At 43.0% G+C, this 20,082-nt stretch overlaps 1 protein-coding gene across 1 annotated transcript; it reads left to right on the top strand.

The window, feature by feature from the left end:
• Positions 1–5,253: 5,253 nt before the first annotated feature.
• LOC311103496 (heat shock protein beta-11-like) lies at positions 5,254–5,976 on the top strand (the record flags this gene model as incomplete). Its single annotated transcript, XM_084145066.1, has 1 exon — positions 5,254–5,976. The coding sequence occupies one exon, from the start codon at positions 5,254–5,256 to the stop codon at positions 5,974–5,976; it is 723 nt and encodes a 240-aa protein (XP_084001192.1).
• Between the last annotated feature and the right edge of the window lie 14,106 nt (positions 5,977–20,082).

Here is a 20,082-nt window from a genome sequence, read left to right as displayed (position 1 = left end):
CACATCCACATGCCCCAGACCAACGCTGGCCAGCTTCCCTCCCCAGGCAGGCCCTACCCTGGCAGGGCAGAAGTAGAGTCATTAACCCTCCCTCTACTATAGCCATGTAGTGCAGGCCTCTGTGTGGTCAGTAATAACTTACAGGAAATGAGAGGTGCTTTTTACCAGGAAAAAGTATATCTGTGTGTGTGTTTGTGTGTGTGTGTCTACAGGGGTGTAGTTAATGCCCCTAATATTTTCTCTTAGCCAGATGACTTGTACCATCTGTAGTAGACAGCAGCTGTTGCCAATTGAAGGGAGAGAGGGGGGCGTTGCCTGCCATCACACAGATTGTTATGGCGCTGGACAGACACCACTCAACTAATGGGCCTGTATCTACATGAACATGTACAGATGTGCCTTAGTGAGTGTGTGTGTCCCTGTGTGAGTGAGTGAGTGTGTGTGTGTGTGTGTGTGTGTGTGTGTGTGTGTGTGTGTGTGTGTGTGTGTGTGTGTGTATGTGTTCGCTCGTTCCTACACATACGTGTGTCACATGGAGGGAGAGCGATAAGAGTGTGCAATAATTTCTAATCACGGTTTTGCGAAAACGCCGGAAATGACTGATACTGAAATGAAATCTCTCCCTGTATCTTCTGTGTGACCTATGGTATACATAGAGATCAAACAGATTAGAATAACAGGTTAAGTTGGAGTCAGAAGAAGTTGAACCGTGTACCCCAGGGTAAGCGGGTCACATCAGGTGTGGTTGAGACAGACGAGACGAGGCTGAGAGTAGGTTGCCACAGAGTTGCGGTGGCAGCCTTCTCACACCAACTCACTTCCTCTCGCTGCTAAGCTTCTCATGCGATGGTGGTTGATCACTTTCAGTATCTGTGACACAGCCTGCCTGTCTTTGTCTCACACACTCCTCTGTGTCCTCTGTGCCCTCTGTGTCCTCTGTGCCCTCTGTGTCCTCTGTGCCCTCTGTGTCCTCTGTGCCCTCTGTGTCCTCTGTGCCCTCTGTGTCCTCTGTGTCCTCTGTGCCCTCTGTGTCCTCTGTGCCCTCTGTGTCCTCTGTGCCCTTTGTGCCCTCTGTGCCCTCTGTGTCCTCTGTGCCCTTTGTGCCCTCTGTGTCCTCTGTGCCCTCTGTGTCCTCTGTGCCCTTTGTGCCCTCTGTGCCCTCTGTGCCCTCTGTGCCCTCTGTGCCCTCTGTGCCCTCTGTGTCCTCTGTGTCCGCTGTGCCCTCTGTGTCCTCTGTGTCCGCTGTGCCCTCTGTGTCCTCTGTGTCCTCTGTGTCCGCTGTGCCCTCTGTGCCCTCTGTGCCCTCTGTGTCCTCTGTGATAGTTATTCTTATTTTGCTGTTTCATTTCTCCTTGTTTTTCAATTTTCTGTGTTGTTCTTCTCCTTTTTTCCCTGTTAGGTTATCTTGTCTGTATGCCATTCTAATACACTCTCCAAACAGTACATCAATCTAATCCAATACTGCAAGCCTATATAGGAGTCCAATAAACCATGCATACATAATTTGGACTTCTGCTTATGTTAAGACTTACTTAAGACCAGGCAAGAGATAAACTCTACTCTCCCGCCCAGGTGGAATGACCAGTTGTTTTTGGATTCTCTCTCTCTCTCTCTCTCTCTCTCTCTCTCTCTCTCTCTCTCTCTCTCTCTCACACACACACACTCTCCCTCTCTCTCCTTCCCTCTCTCCCTCCACTCCATTTCGCCCCCTCCCTCCCTCTCTCCCTACCTCTCTCTGTCCCTGCTCTGGTTTTCACGAGACCCTCCCGTGGTTCGCAGAGGAGGAGTTGCGGGGCTTTCTGGGAGAGAGAGCTGTCAGATTAATAGATTTCCCTTTTTCCTCTCTGTGATGCCAGAGGGCCAGAAAGCCCCTCCCTGCTGGGGACTCACTGCTGCTAAAAGCAACGTTTTTGTGTTTCAAAGGGGAAAGTGGTTGGGAGGAGGGTGTGTGTGTGTTGGGGGGGGGGGGGGGGGGGGGGGGGGGTTGCTTGTTTGAGTGTGTTTGTGGGGGGGGGTTGCTTGCGTGTGTGTGTGTGTGTGTTTGCGTGCGTGCGAGTGTGGCATGCAACACACCCCATTGCCCTCTTCCCCTCTGTGTGTCTTAGCTTGTTTTCATTAGTCCTAACAGTCATGGAGTAGGAACACTAAACACACTATATGCCTCATGACTTTGCTCTCCATGCCAGTAAACCTGTGGCTATGTATCTGGTATATTGGTGAGTCTAAGAATTTAACCAACAGTGTCACCTACCAACCAATACGTGTCCTGCAGCTGCAAGGAATTTGCTATAATTTAATAAAATGTCTCAGGGCTGGCCTCCAGTGTTCTTTTTGAAGTCACCATGCAGATTCTCTCAAATAAAAAGATCCTTCATGATTCAGATTCAGTCTGAAAAAATTAAATAGTCTAAACTGTGCTTATGACCCACTACTTTTAACTAGGCCTATGAAAAGCTCCTTTATTCAATAAGCTCTTCTGTATAACGATTTTAATGATACTTTATTTGGTCATGGGGTTCCACATACACTGAGTGTACAAAACATTAGGAACACCTTCCTAATATTGAGTTACACCCCCTTTTACCATCAAAACAGCCTCAATTCGTTGGCGCATGGACTCTACAAGGTGTCGAAAGTGTTCCACAGGGATGCTGGCCCATGTTGACTCCAATGCTGCCCACAGCTGTGTCAAGTTGGCTGGATGTCCTTTGGGTGGTGGACAATTCTTGATACACATGGGAAACTGTTGAAAAAACCCAGCAGCGTTGCAGTTCTTGACACACTCAAACCGGTGCACCTGGCACCTACTTCCATACCCCGTTCAAAGGCACTTAAATCTTTTGTCTTGCCCATTCACCCTCTGAATGGCACACATACACAATCCATGTTTCAATTGTCTCATAGCTTTAAGGGATCATAGCTTTCACCTGGATGGACCTGGTCAGTCAATGTCCTAATGTTTTGTACACTCAGGGTATATTTTAAGCCCCAACTCTGAGGCTTTGTCCTCACCTAGTGGATAAAGATAGCATAGCAACAGTGGGGCATTGGTATGTGGGGTCTTTACTGCCAACCAAACAGCACCAAGTGTCTTTTTATGGCCTAGCGCAACAGCACCTTATGAACTTATCACCAAGACCTTGTTTAGCTGAATCAAGTAGTGCTGGGCTGAGACAAAAACCTGCACACACTGTGGCCCTCCAGAACCAGGAGTTAATAACACTGTATTGAGCAGCACTTCTATATTCAATAACTACAGTAAGACCAAGGCAGTCTCCTTGAAGAAATCACTTAAGTGACATTGCTGAATTGGGGAAAGCTGCAGTTTTACCTATTTTAACTAAGATCATTGATCGACCAGCATCCAATCAGCATCCAATCAATATTCCGGGCAGCAGTTGTGAGTCTTTAACTTACAGTATCAATGCTAGAAGTTTAAGGGGTTGTAATATGACTCTTGCTGAGTTCCTCAGCTATAAATACTCTCTCCTCTCCTCCCTCTTTATATCTATGACTGAGTGTCTCTAGGCCCCATGAATCTCCTGACTCCATCGCAGGGAGGATTGTGGGTGACACACTGACATATGGCCCAGCTCCCAGCATGCACTGGGAGGCACCTGCCACACACCGCTAAAGAATGGACCAGACTCAGTTCTTTAATGGCTTCTGTCTGGGGGTGATCAATACACACGCACACGCACGCACACACACACACACACACACACACACACTGTCATCTTATTTCTGCATTCCTGTCTGTTACACATATACGTCCCAAAGCCACCACCAATTCATTTAGTGGCATGCAACACACCCCATTGCTGTACATGTTTGGTCTCTACTGGATTACCATGGCTGTTTGGTAGAGCATGGCGCTTGCAACGCCAGGGTTGTGGGATTCGTTTCCCACGGGGGGCCAGTATGAAAATGTATGCACTCACTAACTGTAAGTCGCTCTGGATAAGAGCGTCTGCTAAATGACTAAAATGTAAACAAAATCTGTTGAGTTCAGTGGTTAAAAAGGGCTATTTTCAACTTAATTGATGTGAAATGCTTTTTTCACAATTTCTAAGGGTATGAAGTTGAGCTCAGGGTTGAGGTGAATTTGTATGAAGCTGTTTCACTTAGTATAGAATCACTATCTGTGATCCTTAAATATCTGTAATTAGAGCTAATTAGGGTGTTTTTGTGACTGTGAATGGTAGCAACATTAGAGGGTGATATTTGCAGTGTACAAATAAATAACAGCCTAAATATAGGTTTTAGAGTGTAGCCTGTTTCAGACTGGGAATGGTAATAACATTTGCTGAGGGTGATATTCTTAGAATGACAGGTCACAAAGTTTCTGATGACTGAAAAGCACATGCTATAAATGAAAAAAGCAGCACTCATCAATTTACTTTTACTCATGGGGTCAGCATTTATAATACCAGGCAGTTGTCTAAAATAGATCTCAGTCTGTGCTAATGTACCAACAATATTCAAACGGACTAACTTCCTTCGACTTCTGTTAGTCAGCGATGCATCATGCATGTCTCTTCTCTGCTTACAGACATACCTGGTGCATTACCTCATTGAACCCATCCTGAACTATGAGGATAGCCCCCCAGTACATCTGTCCCACATAGCCACAACACTTGGCTCCTAAAGGCTAGTTGTGGGATCACATCAGCTAACCCCGGGGGTGTCCAGCCATCTGTAGCCTTCACTTCCAGTATGTCACCCCAGCCTAGCCAGCACCCCCAAATAGACAGGGGTGGGGCTCCTAACACATGTATGACAGACTAGGGACTATATTAGCCCGTTGATCTCATCCAACAGCCGTGACTCAGGATAGAGGGTGGAGGGTGGTAAGGCGACCCTTAGCTGTGGCACGACCATCCCGGCGCTGTGACCAATGAACTAATGACAAACACAGAGGGGGAAATAGAAGCGTCTGCCCGTAAAAATGTAAACAGCTCATGGCCATAAGCTCAGTTTAGCCCAATGACTCGTCGCAGGGCATTCTTGCCCCATACCACTTACTGCCGCCTTCCCCCGTCCTTCTTTACTGAGCTCATGTGTTGTAAATAGGGCAACAAGGGGGAGGGTTATAGGGAGAGAGGGAGTATATAAGCCTGAGAGGTGCTGCCACAAGTTCAAAAACACTTGAGGGAGTAGCTCACCAACCAAGAGATCCTCACAGCAAGAGATCCAAGGAACTCACACTCTTCGTCTAAGCAGACCGGAAAGGAAAACAGAAAAAATAACAACATGACTCAGTCCGCCGCCCCAGCAATCGAGAGCATCTTTGGAAACGACCCTTTCTTCAGTCAGGAGAGGATGGTCTTCCCCCCCATGCGCCACCAGGCCCTCTCCGGCATCCAGGATGACTTCTTTCAGAGGAGGTCAAACCTGGCCAGTGATCTCCTCAAGGAGCTCCGCGATGGGTTCCCCAGTATGCACCAGCTGCACGAGAGGGCCCACCTCCGAATGGGCTCCCCATTCCTGGAGAGGAGGACCACAGGAGTTCCAGCAGCAGCACAGAGCCAGGGCCTCAGCACGGAGGTGGCTGAGACAGGCCGGAGCCACAGCCCCCTGGCCCTGAGCCTAAACGCCCAGGGCTTCAACCCAGAAGACATCACCGTCAAGCTGGACGGACGGAGGCTAGCCGTGGTGGCCATGAAACAGGCCAAAGCAGAAGAGGCTAAATCCACCTCCTCTGCCACCTCTTCCTGCTCCTTCTCCTCCTCCTCGTCCCAACAGAAAGGCTTTGTCCAGAAGATTGACCTGCCTGCCCACCTTGACCTGACAGCCTTGACCTGCTCTCTGGGAGAAGATGGACAGCTGAGGATCGAAGCCCCCACAGCCGCCCCCCAGCTGGACGCCCCTACAGAGGAGCAGGAGGTCCCCCTCTGCTTCAGAACCTCCCTGGACGTACCCATCACCAAGGGCAACATGGAAGAGTCCATAACAGTGAAGACCTCAAAACCTTGAATTACATAGACTGTCTGAATTTTTTGTAAACATTTAATTGTATTATCAATCCAGTGGATTACATTGTGGAAAACTATTTATAATATGCCTATTTGAATAAATATTATTTAATAAAGACAATCTGATATTGAAATGATGGTTGCTAGATTTGTTGATGACAGTTGGGTTTTAAAATAGATAACTAGAAATAAGTGGTGGGTGTCCTGTCATTACTAGCATACTGCACATTTCAAACAGTCATGTGAACTGAATACTTTTACAGTCCGAAAAACACATGCAACCTTGCACTCTGCACCTCAAAACATATTTATCTCACTGACATCTGGATTAGGAAACAGAAAACAACACAAGGTCTTTGGACAAAGACATTGTTGCTTGTCGCATTGGTAACATTGTGTGTTCACGTCTATCTGTTTTGAAATCAGGGACGTAGGCATAGGTGGGCTTGGTAGACACAGGCCCACCCACTGGGAAACCACCCTATCAGATTGAGCAAAAACAAAACCAAAATGATTTCTTCCATCTTGCAGTATGAAGCATTCACCAACCTGAAGCTTGACCAAATGCTTCAAATACAAACTAGCACTCTAATTATAATTGAAACACTCCAAAGAAAGTAAGTGATTATGTTGTACTTGCTACTCTACACACTAAAAACAAATGATTCTATATAGCGCCAAATAAGGGTTATTTGGCTTTTAACCCTAGCGGATCCCTTTTTTGGTCCTGTATAGAACCTTTCTTTGAAAGTTCTATAAAGAACCACACACATAAGGTTCTAAATGGTACCTGTATGGTGCTATAAAGTACCCTTTCCTAAGGTTCTATAAAAACCATTCATAAAAGGTTCTATATAGCACCAAAAATGAGTTACGTTATGATTACAACCCTTTTTGTGGCTATATAGAACCCTTTTTTATGGTTCTTTATGGAACCTTTATGGAGAAAGGTTCTATAAAGAACCTTCCTCAATCTCAAAGGTTCTTTGTAGATCCTTCTGAAGAAGCGTACAGGGTTTCTTATTCTGGTAAGCCATATGATATTGTTAAAATTCCTTAGGCGTTATTATTGTGTTAATTGACCAGTTGAATCAGGTGTGCTAGCCCTGCAATGGCTGGCGATCCCTGAGGAGAAAATTGAGAACCACTGATTTAGTCAACGGTTCTCAATTGACATAAGGCCATATGTGAGTCTTTCACAAAACACTGTCACTGGCCATAGTCATATATAACACATATATAACGCAACAGATTAGATCAACTGGAATGAAACTCTCACTTGCACAAAAAGAGCTCTAAGCAAACCACCCCCAAAATATTTGAATGAGCAGCCACCCCTACATTTGAATTATCACTAAAAGAGCAAAGAATCCTTTTGTGAACTGCAAAGAACCATTTGAAGGACTATGAGAACCAAAGGGTTATTTGAGTCCTTATGGTTCCACATAGGACCATCACCCTTCCCAAAGAACCCTTGAGGAACCCGCCTTTCTCAGTGTGTTCCCTCTACAAACACTACCTCTTCATTGTCAGATGATGGCGCCAGTACCCTATAATAAGGAATTTCCCATTACAGCTGCTGTATGTGTAATTCAATCAGTTATAATCTTCCAAACCATCTATTATTCTGTTAAAGTAATGGTTTGCTTCATATTTTCTGTTGAATAAATAATTTGCAACATTTGATTTGATCGCATCAGTTCTTATAGGCCCTGCATACTGTTTACTGGTAAAGACCATAGAAGTATGTATAGATCCATGTTAACCTCTGGTAATAGTAAAAAAAAAACAAAGGGGTGCTCTGAGCAGAAATGCAAGCTGTCATTTGATTCATGCAGTGTAAGAGGCCTCTTCACTCTTTTTGTGTATCCCACCTATAATATTTTATTTCTTTATTTTTTATTTAACCTTTATTTATCCAGGTTAGTCTCGTCGAGATAAAATGTATTTTTCAAGAGAGACCTGGTCTAAATCTAGCTAATCTAGCTAGATTTGCATACACCCAATTAATTTGAATACACCACAATTCAATTCACTCTTTGTGTACACCACAATTCACAAGACACACTGAACCTAGCCCAGATTTATATCAGTCTGGTTGTTACTGGTTGTGCAATGTGAACTACAAGAGAGCAGGGAGTCAAGTCACAAAAGTTGTAGCAAGTTATAGTCGAGCACTAATCATGGATACGTCCTATATAGCCACTGAAACAAATGTTCACCCAACTAAAACTCACAGGCAACTTTTCAATGCTAACACACAACTGTTCACAACAGCACCTTCTCCCCTGACCCCAAAATAAAGACAACATTCAGTGCTAATGCTCACTTTACGGTCCCAGAATCCCCAGGCTTCTTGAATCCCTTTTCGATTCACCTCTAGAATCCCTTTAAGGCTGATGACGAAGAATCTCCCAGTGACCAAGGTGTCAGAGAGGGTGAGACGCCAAACAGAAAACAGCATCTTAAGTCTCTACACTTGGGGAACTCAACACCAAGGAAAGGGGAAGAATAAAGAGCTTTAAATGCTACCATTACACCCAACTCCCTGAAGGGGCCTAAATTAGTATCTGTAAAGGTTCCTCTGACATTTGCTACCTGGGAGACACTATTTGTTGTCGCGCCATAACAGGGACAAAACACAGCAGTTAATATTTGATGAGTTCTGCCCGGGGCAACGGGACAGACCATATGAGGAGAAGAAGAAAGGAAATCACTTAAATCTTTAGCCTTATTGAAATGTCACCGAAATCAAAGATGTACATAATGAGAGCTAGCTGACCCTTTCTAATGTGTAAAGGCTAGGTAAATTGTTGTAGGTGAAAGAGGTGGTACATTAAGAGAGACATACTATTCAAGTGGCACAATTCTGTTTTTCACAAATGAATAGCTTTCACTGATTTTCAATGTGTTTCCATCGTTTTTTTTCTATCTCTGCCTTGCTTCTACCCAGGGATCATCTCATGTTAGATAGAGCACTTTCACAATGTTTTGGGGACACGAATAAAGGGTTCGCTGTCAATCCAAGTGGATAATCATCACCTGGAGGGTGGACCCAAAAATCTCAGGGACCCCGTTTCTCCCCAGTAAATATTGAACCTTGTACGACAACCTAAACCTAATGACACGGTCCACAGCCTGCCTGGCAGCTTGTATCATCTGGAAGAATATGTGGACAGCTTCATGTGTTGCTCTAAACTAGTGTCTGACTGGTATCGATTTTCAGCCCTGATGAGGTACAGAGAGAGCTGCTGCCACATCATCATTATCCCAAAGTTTCAGTCAGTGTTGCTACCGTAAACTGAACCCTCAACTCTCTCTGTCTCTCTCTCGCCATCTCTCTCTCTTTCTTTCTCTCTGAGAATAGTGTGGGTTGTTTTCATTATCTTCCACTATTCTACCCACAGCCTCATAACTACAGATCAATGTGCTGTAGATCCTTGATCGTCAATATTGTTTCTCACTGATGTTCAGTGGAGTAAGACTAAATGATCTTGCCCTTGTTATAAGGGCCCAGAGTTTTCCTGGCCAAGTCACATGAAAAACAGGAAAAACTCCCTGCCTTATACCTGTAAACCAGATGAGCTTCACAAGGCTTTTAGATCTTCCTGACACAGTCTACAACCACCTTATAGATATGAACAAGATCCTACAAGATGGATACCTCACTATGGCTGTCCATAATGATGTGGAATTATCTGTGGTGCCTGAGGTGGATGACCAGGCGGACAGACAGAGAATGTAATGTTATGCTTCAGCCCTCCACAGACTCATATGTGTAATCTGCACTGAATGATGTGTTCTATCAGGACACAGGCATTTGGTCTTTGCTCCTGGTCTTGGGTTTGCTAGCTGGAGAGTGAAGCCATGAAGATAATGGTCTGGGAAGAGCTTTCAGAGGCTCAGTAATCTCTCTTGGACATATTCTGCGTGTAAACCGAATAATCTGTCGGGACGGGATGGAATGTGTAGGATAACACGCAGCAGTAGTTCCGGTGTTTGGTAGTAGCATCAGTAGTTCCTGTAGCAGCAGTACAGTGGAGGCTTCCGGAACTCCCCATTTCTAACACGTATGGAACCTTGTACGTCAAGGCTGTCACTAGGTCAAGGCTGTCACTAGGTCAAGGCTGTCAGGTCAAGGCTGTCAGGTCAAGGCTGTCACTAGGTCAAGGCTGTCAGGTCAAGGCTGTCACTAGGTCAAGGCTGTCAGGTCAAGGCTGTCACTAGGTCAAGGCTGTCAGGTCAAGGCTGTCAGGTCAAGGCTGTCACTAGGTCAAGGCTGTCAGGTCAAGGCTGTCACTAGGTCAAGGCTGTCAGGTCAAGGCTGTCACTAGGTCAAGGCTGTCAGGTCAAGGCTGTCACTAGGTCAAGGCTGTCACTCAGCTGACCAAATTATGCACGTTTTGGGTTAACCGAGATTAGAGGCTCAGTGGTGTTAGTCAAGTGTGATTTTCTAGCACTAATCTGACAGTATTATGAAAACACAGATATCCCTTTTATAGGTGTAGGACCTTTACAAGGGGATACTGATGACGTAATCATGTCAACAGAAAGTATCTTCCAGAATTTAATTGGATTCTAACATTTAGAGGGTTCTATTCCATTGTTTGTTTTGATCTTCCAGAAATCTTCTCATCTCCCACAGGTAGGGTACCTAATTTGGAGAGCGCAATGGGAAAACATTATTGCCACCATCAGCTACTGCAGACCTGTGTAATATTAGATAATGTTGCTATTGGGCGTTTATGAACCGGTGGTATGACAAGGTCTGGAGCGCAACTCCCCGGGAGGTATGAAATGTGGTCCGCCGCGTCAAACCCAATGAGCTTCGCCATGGCGACAAATATGAACTGGTAATAAAGATGGATTCCGATGGCATCTCGGTATGGCCAGGGCCGAGGCAGGGGGTCGAAGACTGATTTGATTTGTCAGGCCATCTAGCCGATACAGGGGCGAGAGCAGGCAAGCGTTTAGCAGGGCCAGTCTCTTGCCTGGAGCTCACGGCACATTAGTGATGTTGGTGATAGGGCAGCCGCAGGTTGCAGACGCTGTGGCGTACTAAACTGAGCAGACAGACATACGTGTGCTCCTGTGGGATTTTGAGGCTGCAGCATGTGACTCACGGGTTTAAAAAGATTTCCGCTTTGACAAATCTTAAAATTTTCATGGGGCCGGTAGCTATTACTGGTATGTACGATAATAAATAACTATAAGCAGGTACTCTCACACAAATCATAAAAAGGACAAACGAAGGAGGCAGATAAGAAGAAAAAAAAAATATATATATATATATATATATATTTATATATATATATACTCTACCGTTCAAAAGTTTGGGGTCAAATAGAAATGTCCTTGTTTTCTAAAGAAAATCAATTTTTCTGTCCATTAAAATAACATCAAATTGATCAGAAATACAGTGTAGACATTGTTAATGTTGTAAATGGCTATTGTAGCTGGAAACGGCTGATTTTTAATGGAATATCTACATAGGCGTACAGAGGACCATTATCAGCAACCATCAGTCCTGTGTTCCAATGGCACGTTGTGTTTGCTAATTTTATCATTTTAAAAGGCAAATTGATCATTAGAAAACCCTTTTGCAATTATGTTAGCACAGCTGAAAACTGTTGTGCTGATTAAAGAAGCAATAAAACTGGCCTTTTATGAGACTAGTTGAGTATCTGGAGCAGCAGCAATTGTTGGTTCGATTACAGGCTCAAAATTGCCAGAAACAAATAACTTTCTTCTGAAACTCGTCAGTCTATTCTTGTTCTGAGAAATGAAGGCTATTCCATGCGAGAAATTGCCAAGAAACTGAAGATCTCGTACAACGCTGTGTACTACTCCCAGAACAGCGCAAACTGGCTCTAACCAGAATAGAAAGTGGAGTGGGAGGCCCCGGTGCACAACTGGGGACAAATACATTAGTGTCTAGTTTGAGAAACAGACGCCTCACAGGTCCTCAACTGTCAGCTTCATTAAATAGTACCCGCAAAACACCAGTCTCAACGTCAATAGTGAAGAGGTGACTCCGGGATGCTGACCTAGGCAGAGTTGCAAAGAAAATGCCATACGTCAGACTGGCCAATAAAAAGAAAATATTAAGATGGGCAAAAGAACACAGACACTGGATTTTTTCTTTGCAACTCTGCCTAGAAGGTCAGCATCCCGGAGTCGCCTCTTCACTGTTGCCGTTGACACTGGTGTTTTGCGTGTACTATTTAATGAAGCTGCCGTTGCCAGCTACAATAGCCATTTACAACATTAACAGTGTCTACACTGTATTTCTGATCAATTTGGTGTCCTTTGGTCTGATAAGTCCAAATTGGAGATTTCTGGTTCCAACCGCCGTGTCTTTGTGAGACGCGCTGTGGGTGAACGGATGATCTCCACATGTGTATTTCCCACCGTAAAGCATGGAGGAGGAGGTCTTATGGTGTGGGGGGTGCTTTGCAGGTGACACTGTCTGTGATTTATTTAGAATTCAAGGCACACTTAACCAGCATGGCTACCACAGCATTCTGCAGTGATACGCCATCCCATCTGGTTTGGGCTTAGTGGGACTATCATTTGTTTTTCAACAGGACAATGACCCAACACACCTCCAGGCTGTGTAAGGGCTATTTTACCAAGAAGGAGAGTGATGGAGTTCTGCATCAAATGACCTGGCCTCCACAATCCCCCGACCTCAACCCAATTGAGATGGTTTGGGATGAGTCGGACCGCAGAGTGAAGGAAAAGCAGCCAACAAGTGCTCAGCATATGTGGGAACTCCTTCAAGACTGTTGGAAAAGCATTACAGGTGAAGCTGGTTGAGAGAATGCCAAGAGTGTACAAAGCTGTCATCAAGGCAAAGGGTGGCTATTTGGGGAATCTCAAATATCAAATATATTTTGATTTGTTTAGCACGTTTTTGGTTACTGCATGATTCCATATGTGTTATTTCATAGTTTTGATGTCTTCACTATTATTCTACAATGTAGCCATCAAAACTATGACGTTTTGGGGACTCTCACGAACACAAATGTCATGGGACTCATCTGAAGGTAACCCATACAAACTAATGAAGTATGGAGGTAGTTTTGTGCCAACAAAAAAATTGGTTAAATATGTTTAAAAATAATAATAAAAAAAATAAAAAAATTATATATATATATATATACACACACACACACATATATATATATATATATATATATATATATATATATATATATATATATATATATATATATATATATATATATATATATATATATATATATATTTCCTGAGCTTTCTTATATATCCTAGATATAGGACAGACACTTCAAAACCTTATTCCTTATGATTTATTTTTGGACTGTCTTTTTGGCCATTCATGAATGTGTTATTCAATGTGTTTCTATGGGCTATAGTAGTAAAGGCCAAATTCAATATTCTATCCCCAAAAAATGTATATACCTTTTCTGTACCTAAATGGGTCCTAAAATTCTAAATCAAATAGCTAAATGATCCATGGTATGACCATCTTAAAATATTTCCATATATTAGCTTAGTACCCCTACCCCCCAGTTTAGTTCAGCAGCTCTGTAAAGAGAAATCCATAACACAAGTAATTTCAAAATGTGCAGCTCTTTATGAGCTATTGAAAGGATCCAAACATGACAATTAAATTCATACAGTTACAGTCAACACAAGTCAACACAAGTTTAATCAGTCTTCAAGTCTCTGAGGGCGCCTGTATGGAGCTCCGTGGGAATGTCCCGCCCCGGAGAAAACCACAGACGAAGGTGTGCTGACTCCTGTGACGTGTAAACATATGGCCATACATTCAGACAGTGCCATAAATCCTGATCGAATCATCAGGCTGTGCCTTAGTGCCGACAAGTCGCCGACTTGTCTTCATCACTACCTTCATCATCGTTCACCCACATGCTTGTTTGGGTTATTTAATGCCGCTAGTGTTTCCAGCCCCTCTCTGGGCTCCTGGGCCGACATTGTTGTGTCTGAGACAAACTGCTGCAATAACAGTGGTGGCCATTTTGCTTGTGGCTTGTTGATGCTCGTGGCTGTGAGCCTCTTGGTCAGTTTTGAATAAAAACAAAATGAGGGCATCAGTCACTTTTTAATAGGCCTAGCTGTATTTCTACCATTTGACAGATGTTTCAAATAAGAACAATAGAATTTCATGCGACAAAATACAGACTTGTTAAACGCTAGAAGGTAGCTGTTAAAAAGGAATAGATAAGTGTTTAGGAATACATCTTTGATATTGTTTTGTTTACCTTACCTAGACATTACTACAGTACATTGTCAACCTACAAGGACAATTATCCCTATTTTATCACTAAGAAATGTGAAGGAGAAAATTAAGAGAAAAACACGAGATTAGGAGAAAAATAGCACGGATGACAATATGACTAGAAAGAAAAGTCTGGATGAAAAATGTAATTAATCATTGTGGAGTGAACCACTGAAAGCACTGGGTCTAAATCCTGATTTGTAAGCATATCCATATCCTGTTTGTTAAAAAAGATTCTAAAAATTATATCCTTGAGGATACCAGTATTGTATATGTCTCAATAATCTGTGGTATGTTCTTTCCTCACTGCTCAACTGACCTCACCCTCCCTCTCTTTGTCCTAAGGTAAAGAGACAACAGGTGCTTCATTCCAAAGGATGGATCAATGGTTGACATGAGCTTTGTTGATCCTACCCGAAGCTCCCGTCTTTCCAACCTCCTCCTAGCACTGACAAAATTGATGAAATGTAGGAGGATGATAAAAATGTATGTCCTGGGTCTGCCCGGTGGTCAACCCCCTCCTTTCACGCCTTGCCCCCTCAACATGGAACTCCTGGTAAGCCCCTGAAGAGCCAATACACACCTGTGGATTTCCAGTAATGTTTCACTTGTATTGTGTATCCTAAAAACTACTTAAAGCTACGTAAAGCTGTCATAAACATGATTAGTCACCTGTCATAATAACAAAGTACAGGTGACACATGCAATGATTACAAAGTGGCCATTGGGCAAACCCCTTTTCTCTGCTTCCTTCCACTCTAAACAATTCCTCTGATTAGAGAAAATTGCCAGCCATTAATATTACCTTGTTACAATAACACTTTTAATTTAGCTGACGTCACGTTTATGAGACATTTGCGACCCATGAGCAAATAAAGTATATATTCCTATCCTAATCATGATAAATTGTCACTGCATGAATGAATATGAAATCATGAAGAAATGATATGTAGTGTTCAGGTATGAATGGTGTTATTCACTGGCATGATGTGATTGCAGTTTTCTTTTTGTCTCCTTTCTTTCCATGTAGCCATCTTGGTCTGCTAGCGGAATCCCTTGTGGATTCATATCACATCACTGAGTCCCTGCTCTAAACCAAACAGACTAAACTCTTGGTTGAGCGAAATGGCCTACTGATGTTATTCTGTGTCACATATATATATGCAGATATACTGTATATACCTTTACTGATAGTGATAACTGTCTCATATGACAGGCTTTAGGCTTTGAGTCAGAAACAGATGGGCATAACATGTGTGAATACAATTAATTTATTAGGGATATTGTAATGTCATTTTGATATGACATATGGGAATATACACTGAATGTACAAAACATTAAGAACACCTTCCTAATATTGAGTTGCACCCCTCCCCCCTTTTGCCCTGAGAACAGCCTCAATTCGTCAGGGCATGGACTCTACAAGGTGTCGAAAGAGTTCCACAGGGATGCTGGCCCATGTTGACTCATTACATTTACATTTACATTTTAGTCATTTAGCAGACACTCTTATCCAGAGCGACTTACAGGAGCAATTAGGGTTAAGTCTCCAATGCTTCCCACAGTTGTGTCAAGTTGGCTGGGTGTCCTTTGGGTGGTGGACCGTTCTTGATACACACGGGAAACGGTTGAGCGTGAAAAACCCAGCAGCGTTGCAGTTCTTGACATAAACCGGTGCACCTGGCACCTACTACCATACCCTGTTCAAAGGCACTTAAATATTTTGTCTTGCCCATTCACCCTCTGAATGGCACACATACACAATCCATGTCTCTATTGTCTCGAGGCTTAAATCCTTCTTTAACCTCTCTCCTTCCCTTCATCTACACTGATTGAATTGGATTTAACAAGTGACATCAATAAGGGATCATAGCTTTTACCTGGATTCACCTGGTCAGTCTATGTCATGGAAAGAGCAGGTGTTCATTATGTTTTGTTCATAATGACACAATATCAGTTCCACATTCTTCACAGACAATAATTGATGTGCTGTATAGGTTATTCTGGATGACATCATCCTCATGGGCTTTGAGATCCTGACAATATAAAGTGTTTTATTGACCAGGCTTAGCCTCAGCAAGCTGAGTAGCTCGCCAACTGTAATATTTATCATGAGAGACAGATATGGAGGTAAAGATAGATACAGCACATCTAAGAGAGAAATAAATCAAACAGACAATTAAACTATTTCTAGAGGACCTCTTTATATCGCACAAAACAATGGACAAAACCCTATAAGAGCAGATCCAAAATTCTACTCATATTTTTCCAAAATGTTCTTTCAAACAGTAAAGACACAGTGTGGTTTACACTAGTCTCACTGATCAAATAAAGAAATTCCCCTTGGACAGAAGCGACACCAGTAGTGCCTTGATGTGTCATATCCAGCCATTGATCTGTTCACTTCCTTTTTTTGTGAATTGAGTAAATAGATTAAAATAGGGTCTTGGAAGCCCAGCAGATGTGTTACATTCCCTGGGTTAAGAAATGATCTGCCTACTGAGCCTTGTCGCTCTCACATCTACATTGCTTTCTCTGTTGTAGCCTGAGCTAAAATCTTGAAATTATTCCTATCCCTTATGTGATAGGCCACTTATTCACACATTGTATGTCACGGCTGCAGCTTTAACCAAATGTATTTACCTGCACTATGTGTGGAATAAATTAGCTGAATTTCTCACATATTCAGAATACCCACAATTACACAATTGAATATAAAGCTTGTGTTTACACTTTTAACTCAAAATCAATGGATGTTTTTGTGGTTTTGTGCCACAATACACACCCCAAAGATCAATGTACTGTATTGAAGTACCTATCGTAGTATCTATCATATTTTATAACCTGGGACACCTGGTAGTTGTGCATTATCTGTATATCGTGGCCATTGGGCAGTCTTTCAACGTTGTATTTGTTTGCTTGCCTTGGCTCTGTTGAATGACACTATCAGTGGTAGCTTATTGGCCTTCCCATAGACAAACACTGGAGTTTAAACAAGCAGTGCTTTCCTAGAGTGCTCTGGATCCCTCACTTAGAAGATAAGACCTGGGATCAAATGCCTGTTTCCTGTCTAAAAAAGGAAGAGATGTGTATTAAGTGCAATTGTTTAAACGTTGAAGTTCTGTTCATCTAAGTTATTCTGGCTGACCTGGAGCATCGGTCAAAACGAACATCCTGCTGATAAAACTGTAAAACCTGTCATATTGTTAGATAAGAATGAACCAATAACACAAAAATCTGTGACCGATTTAGTAACTTCGGCATCAGAGAACTGATTAGGGTGTGCTTTTAACATAATGTCCCCACTATCCTATTTGAGAAGCAAGTTTTATAACATGCAAATAAGTAAATATAGTTTTGATATCATGGATAATTTGGGGCAGCTAGATCTGAAATGTTCCCATTTACAATTGGTCAATGGGTTATTATGAGTGACCAGAATTGTTGGCTTTTGATCAGAATATTAGATTTTCTCTGCCCTCTTCAACTGCATATCTAGCAGCATTGTCTGTAGTTATATTACTAAAATAAATACCAAATGCACTGTCACTTCCATAATGCACAACGGCACAGCTCAACCCCATGACTCAAGTAGTTCAGTCTATCAAGGGCTTTGGATGTCTCTTAATAATAGCATGTTGACATAGAGAAATTGCGAGGTCACAGTCGATTGTAAGCCTACAAGGCAGATTTAATTTGTGTTGCAATTGATTTTACATTAAGGAAGCATGAAGTCATGTGTTTCTCTTGCTTGTAGGCCCATGCTATGATAGCTTTTTTGGTGCATTTTTAGAGCACATACAGACTGACATTTTGACTAATTCCTGGAAAAGCTGGATACAGGGATTGATTAAATGAGGCAATAGTAATCACATGTAATAATGACAGCTTGTTCTTGTTATGTCCAATAGTGGAAAGGTTCTCTGCTAGTCTGTTTTGTACCTCCATTTGTAATGACCTTTTACCAACGTCCCGTTTGACATCATCATGAACAGCAAGCAGCCTGTCAAAACAGTCAGACGCAGCTAGAAACAGCTTATCACCTTTCACATCATCAGCCATGCCTGACATATCCTCGGCGCTGCTAAATACTTACAAGCGCCAGAGATGGAGAACAAATGTACTATCAAATATCACCGGGAACCAGATTGGCACTGCCCCCTCTATTAATGTGTGTCATATTGTTGTCTTTACGGTCTGGTTTTGACAGGAGCGGTTCCATTCTGTCTGGCCCACTCTTTGCTCAGTGCGTGGCAGCCTCCGATCTGATGCCCACCGCTAGTTAGCCTAATGTTGTTTTAACAGTATTTTCCCTTCCATTAGAGGGGAAGACTAAGAGGGTTACACCACCTGGCCCTGTTCACTGCTGAGCTGGCACTAGCCTGGTTATGTAATGCTGCATAGGCTGCTGGAGGAAAGGGTGTTTGCTCAATTAAGAGTCTATAAACCACAGGCTCCCCCAACAACTACAGGCTCCCTCTAGGAAACCCTTGGTTTGACTTGGCCATGATGTGGACAATTAGGGGTTGGAGTGGTCTGCCCAGAAGGGGTACCCAAAGACTCCTTTCTAAAGGCACTTACGTACAGAACAGAGATTCTACCAACTACCCAGTTGGCTCTGCTTCCCAAAGTATACTTAGCAAATCTGTTCCAAATTGTTCTAGAAGCTGGTAAGAACAGTCTTAAGCATGGGTCTTTTTCAAATTCAACTCATCACAACTCTATACACGACGCATTGGGATGACAAAGATGGATAGGGAGAATTCAAACACAAGCACACGTCAACACGCTTTCATATTGCATGACCACCACCATCATGCATACAGATTACATGCATGATGCAGAACTACCTGCCAACTTAAAGTTCCCGGCTGCGATTATGAAAGTGTGGAGGTTGGAAGGTTGGGTCACCACTGCTGGTTTGGTTAGTGCACAGGCAGCAGGTGCTAGAGGCAACTGAGACCCTTGGGGAGGGGGGAGAGCTGTCAGCTCTGATCAGAGCCCAGACTGGATCCGTAGCAGTCTCATGGTGCCTTTCTCTCTCTGCACTGACCCCGCCTGAAGGCTGGACAGGGCGGATAGTGGGCTCTGAACCGTCTCTCTAAGGTGAACTTTCAACGCAGACGCAAGGTGTGGGCTGGGGATGCCAATTCGGCCCAGCAAGTAAAGCTACTGGGAACAATCACTGAGGCTTACAAAATAAGCATTGTGCATCCCTACTTGACCCAGACAAATCATTATTCTGGGCCACTGAATCACTATTTGAATAGAAAAACAAGTCCTGAAGTAATCCCTATACAAGATAACATGGCATCTGTTTTTAGGTACGATAATGATTATTGAAATAATGCGTACAACCCTGTCAATTCAACCTTTCAACCTTTCAATTCACACTTTTTCTTCACTTCACAGCTATTTCAAATTACAGCAACTTATAAGTGAAAATACTCCAACCCAATACCAGCTGCAACCGATACCAGATGTAAACAATCACTTAAAGGGATAGTTCATCCATATTACAAAATGTCATTGGTTTCCATACCCTGTAAGCAGTCTATGGACAAGGTATGACAGCAATCCATGCTTTGGTTTAATTTCCAAATGCTAACTTTTTAGCATTTGTAGCACAAATCCCATTACAAGTCATGGTACCTATATTTGCATTTTTCACTGATCATTTCCAATGTCAAAGACTGCTTACAGGGTAGGGAAACATTTATGTTATTTAGTCATTTGGGTGAACTATCCCTTTAACATATTCAAGTCAATTTGTCTCTGATCTCCATCCTGTCTCTCTGAGGAGTCAAGTCTATATTTCAC

This window comes from Coregonus lavaretus (assembly GCF_964263955.1).
Source record: "Coregonus lavaretus genome assembly, chromosome: 28".
Lineage (NCBI taxonomy): Eukaryota > Metazoa > Chordata > Actinopteri > Salmoniformes > Salmonidae > Coregonus > Coregonus lavaretus.
Note: the sequence above shows the minus strand (reverse complement) of the source record. Positions and strands in the feature narration are given on the sequence as shown.